This window comes from Gambusia affinis, linkage group LG08 (genome assembly GCF_019740435.1).
Source record: "Gambusia affinis linkage group LG08, SWU_Gaff_1.0, whole genome shotgun sequence".
NCBI lineage: Eukaryota > Metazoa > Chordata > Actinopteri > Cyprinodontiformes > Poeciliidae > Gambusia > Gambusia affinis.
The window spans coordinates 25,701,230-25,713,898 of NC_057875.1; the positions used below are offsets into that span (position 1 = coordinate 25,701,230).

The following is a 12,669-nucleotide window of genomic DNA, read 5'->3' on the forward strand; positions in this document are numbered from 1 at the left end:
CTGAGAAATTCTTTAATCTCCCGTAGCAACACTTCAGCTGCGCAAAATACCTGAGTGAACCTAGCTCAGCCTTCAAGGCGCAGCTCTTCCTCTGAGCTGCAGTTTCCAAGCGCCTGGTTCGGAGCACCCCTCTCCTTCAACTCGCCCACTCCGCTCCTTCAGACTAGCCAGCAGCAATTAGCACCTGGTGGAACTGTGCATCCGCTGAGCTCATTATAGGAGCTGCTTCTCAGGACAGCGCTGGTAAAAACGTTGTTAAAGGGTTAACAGAGGAGCCGTGTTATGATGGCTTCTTGAAGGTGTAGTTTCAGGAAGAGTTTTTAAAGAGACAGATGCCCAATTTCAAGGTGTTAGATTATGAACTCAATACTCTATTCCTTTAAGTCGTTTTTGATATATGTAGCAGTTTTATAACAACTGAACGTAACATAATTCCTTGATTGCACATAATGCTGCTCCTTTAAAGCCTTTACTCATCTTTATCCGGAGTACCAATAACTTTGGAAGGAGCCTGCATGGCTTAGAAGTTGTGTAATGGGCTTATGGGTACTTCACGTCTGTCCCTATAGAGGTCAAGAGATCCTTCGAGTTGGGTGTAAGACTCCATGAGATCCTTGTGGTACACACCTCTACAAGGTGTTCAGTGTGCCTGAGAGAAGGATGGAGGTAGGAATAAAACAAATGGAAACAAAAAGATTGCAGAGAAGTGAATAGGTTACAGTCTAGTTTTCACTTCCGCTTGTTAAAATGAAGAATGCCTGCTGTATTTGTCATTTTTCAGGTCTATTTCTAACTAATTCGTTCAGATGTTGACGTCCTCTCACAATAAAGCTAGCTGTTTCTGGTATACTGAGGAAGCCTATGATTCAGAAACAAAATGTTCATAATTCCTACCTAATGTGAGGTTGGAGGGGAGGGGGAAACAAACGGTCCCTTTCTGAGCCGCTGCGTGTGTTGACTTTGGTCCTCAATGGCTTCTTCAGTGGCTGGGTCTGTACGGTTGCCACGGAGCAGAAAAATGTATATGTGTACTGTATTTGTGTAAGCTACGGGTGTGTTCGCGAGCCAGGAAAAATAACAAGCACAAGTGAGGGTGTTGGTCGCTGCGACCACTTCTGGATTTCTGGGGGTCTGTGTGTTTTTTGTTTTTTTTTGCTCTGCATCACGGTACGGACCCTGAACACAGAGGCCCAAATGCACAGAAGCTACGGGTTTGTGGCCGCTGCACAAACGGCACATTCATCACTTCATGATGGTCCTATCATTGGCTTTGACTGATATTTCCATTAACAAGCCTAATGGAGACGGATTCTGTGTTCGCAGCAGTCGTCCCCTGATGAGGGATGATGTTCTGGTTTATTTTGGAACGCTGAAATATTCTGTAAACTCTTGCGAGAGAAGGAGTGTTCTTGTGAAGATTTAGATTATTAATACATCATAGGAATACGGTGTTTCGACACAAAAATGTGAAATATCTAATACATTTCTTCTTCTTCTTCTTATTATTATTATTATTATTATTCTCGACTCAACTTGGTCAATTCAGCCCTTGGAGAGTTTATTACATTTTGTGACTGTGCTTTGATATTTGGTTCAGCTCAGATCTGTAGACAAAAATAAACAAATACGTGCTTATTTTTTTTACCGTTTACTTTTATTCATTACAGCCTTCCAGTAGTATATTGGTAAAATCTAAAAACTATGGTGCTAAAGTCATACCTGTTTTGAAATATATCAACTTTTTTCTCTGTAATCTGTTCATTGTTTACTTTACGCTTATAACTTTCTTGAGGAAATCAGGCGTTGTGTACTGTCAGATTTCATGAGAGTCAGCTGGTCCAAAAAGGGATTCACAACCCAGATCAATAAAAAACAAACAAGATGCAATATCAAATCTTTAGAAAAAAATGGCAATTAACTGAAATTGGAAAGGAGTTTGGAACATTTTTCTCAATATTTATCTCCACAGTTTAGGTTACCAAGAGACACAAACACCATTTTGTACGTTGAATCAGGGGTGCAGTTCAGTACACATGCATTGAAGAGGTACGCGTGTGATTCAGCCTTGAAATAAATATTTTCACGTAAAATTAAAATAACATAAAAATCTAGAGATTGGTGAATATTGACATTGAAAATGACTGATTCAAAATCCTAGTAATTCTAACATAACGTAGGTTATGTTGTGATGAACCAGGTGAAGCAGAGCGCAAGGGGCGGTGGCAACGTACACGAGTGATTGACAACACTAAGACCCTCCTCCTGGCTCTGATTGGTCGTTTCTGACAGAGTGGTGTATTTCTGCAGTGAGTACTGGGAGTACTGGGAGGAGACAGGGTAGCTTCATTTTTTTCACATTAACTGTTTCACACTGTCACAAGACACATTTGAACAAATTTGTGGAAAACATTTTGTCACAAAAGTTACATACTGCAGCTTTAAAGAACAGCAAAGGCTTAAAAAACATAATATCCAGAACTAGTCAAAGTCTTATCATCATGTCAAATGTTTTAAAACAAAGAAAAAAATAACACTGAAATCTTAAAAAAACAAATCGGTTGTACTCCGCACCTTGCCTTGACCGTTCAAAGACCGTTCTTGGTTGTGAGAAGCTTCTAACAAGGTAAATCTACGAGTTATTTCCAGAGTCTCACAGTGACTTGTGTTTACCTGAGAGGAGCGGAAGGATTTGACTCTGACAGCTGATCGATGTAGCTAGTTATGTGAGCCGACAGTCGCGCGCAGCATCCGCCCCCCTGTTTACCTCTCCTCATTGTTTCACCTGAGTCACGGGAAGGTCAAGCGAATACCTGCGGTCGTTGGCGATAAGCGGCACAGGCTTTGAAACGGAGGAAAGCTATTTGTAGGTACCGCAGAACCTACAAATAGGCAGAGTTGCCTTTGACGGCAGAGTCAGAAAACTGCTTTTCATGCGAAAACGGCAGCGACGAAAACGGGCCGGTTTTGGGGGTGACAGGCCCTGCAGTTGGGTTTATCTATTTTTAGCAGAAAAGAGCGGGGACAAGGGAATCTCTTGGAGAAAAAGGCGGCATGTGTGTTCTCACATTCCACATGTCTGACCTTTGACTGTGGCCTGTGTTTGCAGCGCCACGCAACCATCTAATGAGAGTCCAGAAAAAAACCAAAACAGGGTTTAAAAGCAGGACCAATGGCTCTTTTTCTATTTTTTATCCCCATATTTAATTAAACTGCAAATATATCTGTTAGCATCTCATTCACACTTTTATGATTGCCTACAGTTGCGCTGGTGATGACACAAGACACTCAGTAATTTTTCTGTTTTCAAAAAAATTGAAAAGCTGACTTTAAACTCTTAAAAAATGTACCAATAATTTACTGGAGAATCTCCTAACTAGGTTTTCTGATTGTTATCCAAGTATCTTATTTTGTTAGCCAGTTGTTTCTAGATATAATGTGAATAAAATATTGGCAGGGAGTTGGTGATCAAACGTTTATAGAGATCTTTGAAACAACTTTCACCAATGTTTTGCAGGGTTTCCCCCTGTGCACTATAAGCTTGGCGTGCCACCAGGCTTTACTTGCCTTCCCATCAGTCTGAGTCTTGTTTATTTTATATCAGATTTTTTATGCACCTGTAACAGTGACAGTAAAGATAAATGAAGCTAGGTCAATAGTTGACGTGTTGAATTCACTGGCTGTGAGATGTGTGCACTGATTGCGCCATCCCTACAGCCTCATGCGCCATTATTACCAAATTATGTCATTTCCACCTCTGAATATTTGTAACGTTTAACAGAGTGGCGCTGCTGGTGGCCTGCCCTGCCGCCTCTACCACTGGGCTTCGTAGGTCTTCTTGGAAATACTTATTGTGGTTCTGAAATCGTACCTTTTCACATTTTCCTAGAACTTGGGTCTTGCCTGTCCCTTTGTTCTATTCCACTTTTAATTGAAAAGATTTGATCTTACTTGACTTAATTTGTGGCTCTGTCACTTTGCCTATGTTGTCATGGACAGCTGAGAAAACCTCAGAGTTCCTCAAGACTCTGGAGTCTTGTAAATATTTTTTCTCCTTTGAATATAGACAAAGATAAATGTTTTACTTTCTGGATTTCTTAAAGTTTTGTAAGCATGCACTCATGATTTTGTCTTTCTCAGGGGGTTTAGATTGCGTTGCCATGGAGTCTCTTTGTTTCCAGTGAAACCGTCAGAATGCTCTCTTTTCCTTTATTTTCTTGCTTGGACTGTCCAAAAGACAAACAATCTCCCAAGTCCTCTTGTTTTTTTGGCCCTCCTCTTATTCTCCGTCTCTTTCTCCCACTTCCTCCGTTGTATCCAGCTGGGATGGCCGGAGTTTTTACACCCAATTGGTCCGGTTGGAGGCCTTTGTCAGAGCCCTTCTCTCGCTCCACAAGTGGCAGAAGGACCTGGCCTGTGAATGGTGCTTTGTGCGCTGTTTTTCTTAGAGGGGGCCCTCTCTCTCCCACTCTCATCTGTCACAGGTCCCTCTCCGTCCACACACTCCACAATGCCTGATTGTTCCTGCCCCAGTCGCCAGGTTCCAGGCCAGATCTGAACAAACGCTCTCCTGCCAAATTCCGACCCTGGTTTTTGTTTCTCTTCCACTCACAAAGAGATTCTGAGTTACTGCTAACTGTCCGCTATCGCCACTTTGTTTTGTCAAGTTTTCCTCCAAGCTAAAGGCTGTAAAATCTTCTGAGGCAACCGGCCAAGGGGCAGAAGTTGAATCATCATACTCTAAAACAATGAGTGGGAGCAATAGAAGAGCAGTCACATCAGCATCACCAAGAATTTGCTTTTATGTGACTAGTTACCCAAAGTCGTTCTGCCATTAATGTCTTTAGGAGATTCTTGTTCCTACTTCTTTAATTACTTGTTGTTGTTTTTTTTTTAAAACCAACATCATCAAAAAAATAACACTCTGACAACAAAGATGACATTGCTCTGTTCAACCCAATTGGGGTCAGGAAAGATGTTCAGCACTTTTTTTTTTCAAACAGAAGACTTAGTTCTTGGTTGATGGTAAAGTAACTTGATGAAGTCGTACCCCGTCATGTTTGATACTTTTCAGTTCAGCAGTAGTTCATATCCCTGCACTGTGTTCAGTCTCCTGTCACTGCACTTACCAGGTGCTTATGAGGTGCTCACAGGGAACCCACAAAGTATCTCCAAGATATCTACATGGTACCTACAGTACGTTTTTAGTGTCTTGCAAGGTTACATACATTATATTTATGGGGGGATTTATGGGCTACACTCAGTTCAGTCTTGGGGGAACCTATGAATGTACCTACATGGTACTTGTACGTAGCTGAAAAGTTATCTATAGAGTACCAAAGTGTGCTTACGCCTATATTTACCCCATTAAAGTGCTTTTAAACGCTCACCTTCAGTTTGTCTTGTGCTCTATAGGTAACTCTGAAGTAACCTTATTATAACATTGTAGGTAGAAAGTAGAAATCTAGTTCAGAATAAAGCCCTGTAAATTCCACGTAGGAAAACTGCTTTGGGTCAAGCTACGTTTTCCTGTTATGCTTCTCAAGCTTGGAATACCAATCCGAGTATCCAGGCCTGTCGCACATTTTGCTGGACTATCAATTGTTCCAGAGATTATCGCAATAGACGACAACATTGTTGTTTAGATACCATTTTCAAGTAATATAATGGTAATGGCATATTAATGCAAGAACACATTCTCAAAGATCAATAAACTTTAATTAATTTAACAGTGGAACTGGAAGACACTTTAAATAACCAGAATAAATGAAGCAACAAATAAAATGAATTATGAAGTCGCTATAAATAAAATTGTCGTTCATAATAGGGGCTAGTTGAGATCCAGTTTTATGGTAAAAAGAAAGAGTGAAAAGAGAAAAACAACAAGTCACGCAAACTGAAATAAACAAGCTTGTTCTATTTTATTATGCGATTAATTGATTTTTTGCGTATTGCAACAGCTTTACAAGTAACATAAAGGACCTTTTGCATCTCATTTCATTTAAAAAATATCTTCCAAAGCCAAAAATGTCAACATTGAATATATGTAAAAATATAAAGAGTTTAAGGTTGTTTTATGTGTTTCTTATTCTGTAAGAAATACTGTTACTTATATTATTATTATGTGGTTTTTTTTTTATCCCTTTAGTTATTATTTAACATCAAAGCAACACAGAGACGCATAGGACAAATGGCCATGCATGCCAGAGGATCTTCATGCCAAAGGAAGAAAAATAGTTTCAGATTAAATAGTTCTTGAATCTGTTTTATAAACAATTGTTTAAGACAAGAACTAGATATAAATAAGAATAGAAACATGCAGTTCAGAGTTCTTAAAAACAATGAACATTTCAGCTTTGATTAAAAAAATAAAGTCATTCTGACAGATTGCTTTTTCTTGTGCTGCCCCCTGAAATAAGGGCACCCCGGGCAGAGAGCCAATCACACATACACATAGAATATATTAGAAATAAAGTTGTAAAAACTATTGGAATATTGTTTAAAATAAAAGATTTAATAAATGTTAAAGGCTTGCATTATATATGTATTCCTCTTTGATTATATCTTATTTGTCTTATTGCTCAGAAATCTGGGGAAATGCAAGTAAAACAACCATTGATGTATTAGTTAAGTTGCAAAAAACAACTATAAGGCTTATTAATAAGATGGGATACCGTGAACCAACTGATAAACTCTTTATTCAAAGTTAAAATTTAAAGATATTGTTTATATAAAAATACTGGAAATAATGTATAAGGCATTGAATAAAAGTCTTACTTTTGGTATTCAGAAATTATTTAAGCTAAGCGGGAATAAATATAATTTGCGGGGTTTGTTTATATTTGAATGTGCAAAAGAGAAAAGCCAGATCAAGTCAGTTATCGGTGTGAAACTGGAATGAAATGAATGATGATTTTAAATTATGTCCTTTCTTGGTGAACTTTAAAAGAGCTTTAAAATGTAAAATGATAAAATCTTACGCTGTTATGTAGATTTACATATGTACTGTAAAGATATCCTGGCAGGTTGTAAGGTATAAAAACAAGGCAGGCAAGAATAGAGTTTTGGTAAACTGTGTTTTTTGTTGTTGTTGTTTCCTGTTTAATGTGGACAGTTTACCAAAATAAAGTGATTGATTGATTGATTGATTGATTGATTGATTGATTGATTGATTGATTGATTGATTGATTGATTGATAGAGTATGTAACGTTTTGCTGCATTATATGTGAACATTTAGTAAGCCAAGTTTAATTGAAAAAGACTAACTAAATAGTCCGAAACATCCAGTCCACAAAAAATCCATCACTGGTGGTGTTGGGTAAGCTAAGAAGTTAACAGGTAATTTACTTGATGGTCAGATTAAGAAGTACAACATCTTCCTTCTCCAGGCAGTCACAACAGGACTTACGACGTGCTTACCAACAAACTAATGGTCCCTGCTTGGTGAAACTCTATCAGTGGCAGCGGGTTGAGAGCCTGGGCATTCCTGGCCATATGAGACTCCGGTTCCAAGAAACCAAAACTGAAGCTCCCTCATAAACACAGCAGCAGCAATATTGTCAGCTAAATATAGGCGGTCTTCTGTCTTCTCCTTCCTCCCCAGTGCTCTCTCATCGCTGCAGCACCAGGTCCGTGAGTTGATCAGGGATTAGTGTTAGTTGTTGCTGGTTTTCCGACTTAATAGCTCAGGTCATATCGGCATGTGGAGATTAAGATTGCTTGTGCCTAAGCTTTCAAATGCCCTCTGTGTGCAAGGAAAATGACACTTGTGTCAAGTTTTAAATAAAACTACAAAAAAAACAAAAAACAGGGACAGTACAAGTAAATTAAATTTCAATTTTTGTTCTTAAACAAGATTTTTTAAAACTGGCTTCACATTTAATAGTCTGGCCATCAGGACAGCAGATTAAAAATGGCTACATTATTTTACATTTTCAGCTGGTACACACTCTTAACGGTCTTAGGAGTTTGGCAAATGTCATGAGCAGGGAAGCATGGGATTGTCCCATCAGAGAGTCAGTTTCCGAAACCACACACACAAAAAACCTCATAAAGCACAGAGTAAAAAACTCATGGAGTCTAATGGGACCCACTTCTTAAGACTGCAGGTTGGTTAAGCAACCTGTTCTCCTCCTCGCCTGTGGTGGCACTGCACCGAGAACCCCTGAAGGAAACGACACAAAAAACTATGAAGAAGATATAAGTACTACCTCCTTCTTCATAAAATGTAAACAAGATGGTATGGAATTAGATTTTAGTGGTTGTAGGATTTCTCTTTTGTCTTTGGCAGTAGACCAGGAGTCATTTCTCCTGCTAGCACTAGACTTGCACATTTGTTTTGGTTGCATTTACCCAGAATGCCCTGTGCTATAGACTGCGTCCCACGTTTAGTGTGTTTGGCGTTCATATTTGTGTTTGGTCCACCTACAAACCTAGATCTCGTTTCAGTTGAAGTGAAATTTGGTGCAGGTCAGAGTTGGCTTTTTTTGGTCCACTTCAGAAGGCAGGTGTGTATTCACGCCTCACCAAGCAAACCGGACATTCGCTAAAGATTTCACTAAAAGCTGACTAAACCAGCAGAAGAACAATTTGCGTCATATTTCCTGTACTGTTAGAGCATGAAATTGGAATTTCTCAACATGATCTTTGATACGTTTTTACCAAGAGACAATTTGTGGTGACAGCATAAAATGCTCAGGAGATGTTGTCCGCATATTTATCTGAAGTCTAACAGATGCATTTACAGACCCATGCTTGACTCATTACTGCCTAGATAATGTTGTTAACCTGAATGTGGATTCCTCTCACCAATTATAGGTGTTCACTCTAAAAACGAGACCTTTATAAATGCTGGCAACCAGAAGGTTCCTACTGAAGAAAGTCATACAAAGTCCTGTTTGGAGTTCGCCTCCACCCATGTAGGCAACTCAGCGACATGTTGGATGAAACCAGAACTGATTTTTTTAAAAACTTTTAGCTACACTTAAACCTTTAACTTGAACATGATGAATTTGTAGGACAAACGACATAAAATGTTACTGAAGCAACTGGTCAGATGTACAGTATGTCGTTGTCTTCATACTCTGCTAAGGGTTCTCAAACTTCTTCATGTCATAGTTGAGCAAGTTTGACTTTTCATGGCATAACACCTATGGCCCTCCTCTACTTTAATCTGTGTTGCAGTCATTGCATGGCGCGCTCCACAAGAGACGGTAAAAAGAGACACAGACAGAACATTATGGTCCAAAAAGTCCCTGAACAGGAGTCATGCCCAGATAGAAATCCTGTACAGTTTACCTTCACTCTCCAATTAACCTCTCTTTGATTTGTTGCAGGAACTTCTACTCCCTCAACCATCCGTCCCTTTTCTTTCACAATCAGGTTTATTCTGTTATGCAAGTCTTTAGTCATGCTGTAAATTGAATATTGTTCACTCTCTTTTACACCCCCACTCACACAGAGTGCAAACCTGCTCATACTTTTTTAACACAAGGTCATGCTCATGTTTTAGGGCACCCAGGGGGTTCCGTATCTCAGACGGAAAGCTCACTCTGATTTACGGAACACTGATGTCGACAACCCGCCTGTGCGTTTTGCAGTTTTTAGTCGGAAGAGCAAAATCGGACCCAACTAGGCTGCTTTAGTTTGTATGCATTGTTAGGTCCAACAAGGGCACACAACATATTTGAGGACACACAGGCAAAACTGAGGGTTCAAAATAATTATTTTACTTTAAATCTCTCTTGAACTTTTCTTTTGGTTCAGCTGCTTTAGTTCTCTGTGGAAGAAAGAGAGAGAATTAAACGTCCTCAGTTCCCCATGTCCCCGCAAAAAAGAAAGGAACAAGCAAAAGTCCAAAAGTATTAACAGAAAGTTGGACCTGGTGAGCCGATCAAAAAGAACAAAACGGTACAGGAGGGGGCCAACCCTATACAGGCCGTCGAAGCCCCTACTGGTACCGTGGTACCGGACTAAGGCAAAAAAAAAAAAAGGGAATCTACTGTAAAGAAAGAATCAAAAACAGGACAACCAAAATCACAACAAAACAACAGCAAACAAACAAAGACTAACAAAAATACCGCGTGGCAGGCTGGAGACGTCAGCTGCATCCTACAGCTACTGGTAAGGTGTGCTCAGCGCGTCAGGACACATCCTAGGTGATGGTGGTAGCGCCGACTCCAAACATGTCGAAACCCAGCCTATTTATAGGCTGTCCAACAGCGCCACAAATTAACGAGACCAAGTTAATTACCAAAAAGGAATTATCCAAACTCCAAAGTATATTAAACAAAAGTCATTCAACTAAATTCAGTACAAAATCATCTAGAAAGAAAAAAATAAGCAAAAATAATTATAATGTCCCTGAAGCACATAACATGCATGCATTGTCAGTTGTCGTTTTGATTATTTAAAACTAGGCATGCAACTAACGATTATTTTAGTAATTGATAAATGTATCAGTTGTTCTGGAAATTAATTGATTAATCGCATAAAAAACTTACACAATTCAGCAGCATTCTTATTGAACGACTTGTACCTTTCCTATACAATATTAGAAATAAACTAATACAAAAAAACTAATAACTCAATTCCTTTTTTAAATGAGAAGAATAAACATTTTATTGCCTGAAATGCAGTAACAAGGCATTCGTTTAGGGAATTTGAATCAGGGGAATATAAAATAGATCCCATTTGAGGAATTTTGGGTAAATATGGACAGAGAAAATTCAAGATGTATATATATATATTTTGGACAGTTTTGGCTGAATTACTACTCTGAATGTATTGGATATATACTGAATATATTTTGTTTCAGTAAAGGAGCTTTTTTTGAGTCTGTGCACTCTAGTTAACGATTTATCAATTACTAAATCAGTTGCCGATTATTTCAATATTCAATTAATCAACCTTATTCACTTATTACTAAGCTCGATTGCCGCTCTGAGTATGTTTTTTTCTATGTGTGTGTGCACTGCAGTGAATGATTTAGCAATTACTAAATTAGTTGCCGATCAATTCAATAAATGATTAATCACGACTAAACAATTATTCATTTCAGTCCTATTTACTGCCTACCCAGCTTAATTACTGCTCTGAATAATTTTGGATTTATTTTCAGCAAACGGTGTACCTGAGTAGGAAGATAAATTGAGTTTTACTTGGAGTTTTTAAGTTCTCACATTCACTCTTTCGTTTCCTTCATCTTTGTTTTCAACAGAATGATGTCTTCCATGCAAGCAACGCCTCCTTTCTACTCACCGCCATCCGAGGAGACAGACGCCACGGATCAGGATGACAAAGAGGCCTGGGCCGGACACGAACGGGACGGCCTGACGGAGACGGTCCCCGGCACGACCCCGCCACGCGACCGGCCCTGCCCGGACGAGCCCCCGCCTGCCGGAAAGAAAACGGCGGCCGACGTCATCGAGTGGGAGACTGTTGCCCTGGCCGTGATGGTGAGCCGTCGATCCCGCTCGGCTGCTGAGAACCGGACCGTTGCCTTACCCCAGAGATGCGTCGCTATAGCTCAGCTCTGTGAAATATTATGCGGTTGGCTTGTGTGTGTGTGGGTGTACACAGTGAACACACTCGGGGCCACGCAGCTCATAAAACACTCATGGAGTACATGCTGGAGCGCACTGGGTCTGCAAATTCTCATGCATAATGATGATTGTGCACTCTTGCGTGCGCCTTTTTAAATCCATATATATACACTGACCCGGAGTGAACACACACTTTCACACAGCAGCAGTTGTTTCTGGTCTGTTTGCTGCAGGCGGTGCTGCGGGCTGCCCTGTGAGGGTCCTCCTCTGGAGGGTTATACCCCCAGAATTTTCTTATCTCCGCAGTGTGTTCTCAGGTGGATGCGTGGGTGTATGTGTGTGTGCGTGTGTGTGTGTGTGTGTGTGTGTACGTGTTGCTCAGCTTCAGGTTCTCTCGGTTCCCAGCAGATGAAGCAGGATTCGCTTGAGCTTCTGAGTTTAGGAAAGTTCTTGGAGTGAGATTTCTTTCCTTGTAGTCAAACACACTTCGCTATTCCAATGCAGAACTATACAGCTGTAATGTAGATTGCCCTGTATTAAAACATAATCTTTAATGATGAGGATATTTAAGATTTCATTTCATATTCAGCCATTTTTAGCAACCTTATCCGAACTTTAAGCATTGTGGATTTATGCTGAAACTTTGATTTGTTTTTATTTATTTATTTTTTTTGCTTTAGCATCAAGGTTCAAAGCTGCCTCCAGGCAAACATGTTCTTGAATACTCGGAAGTTTTAAACAAGTCAGTTCAAAAGGGGAATTTTGTCCCATAAATATAACAAAGTTGCAGCAAAAAGGAAATTTTGCCTCCATAAAGTCAGTGATTCAGTTACAAAATCCAGCACCACTTTTTGTAACTTTACAGCCACTAACTTTAAGTGTGTTTGATGATGTGACAGACCAACAAAAAGTAATGCCTTGTTGTAATGGGGAAGAACAATAAAACATTTTGTTTTATGTGTGCAAAAATGCATTTCAAAAGAGTATCATGTAATATTTTTGCGTTTAGAGACTGATTGTTTTTTGTCACATGAGCCAAAAGAAATGAGGGAAAAAAGCAATAAAAAAGAAAATCAAAATATGATTTCTTTTACATATTTTGTTTTACCCACTCAACAATAAATGAAG

The 12,669-nt window shown here is 39.5% G+C and overlaps 1 protein-coding gene across 3 annotated transcripts in view; it reads left to right on the forward strand.

Annotated features, from left to right (window-relative positions):
* The window catches only part of LOC122835349 (transcription factor SOX-6-like), a 143,918-nt gene that overhangs the window by 38,798 nt on the left and 92,451 nt on the right, over positions 1–12,669 (forward strand). For all 3 annotated transcript variants that reach the window (XM_044124351.1, XM_044124352.1, XM_044124353.1), the window contains one exon: positions 11,217–11,454. In XM_044124351.1, the coding sequence (XP_043980286.1) occupies positions 11,217–11,454 (238 nt within the window). The remainder of the gene's footprint in view (positions 1–11,216; positions 11,455–12,669) is intronic.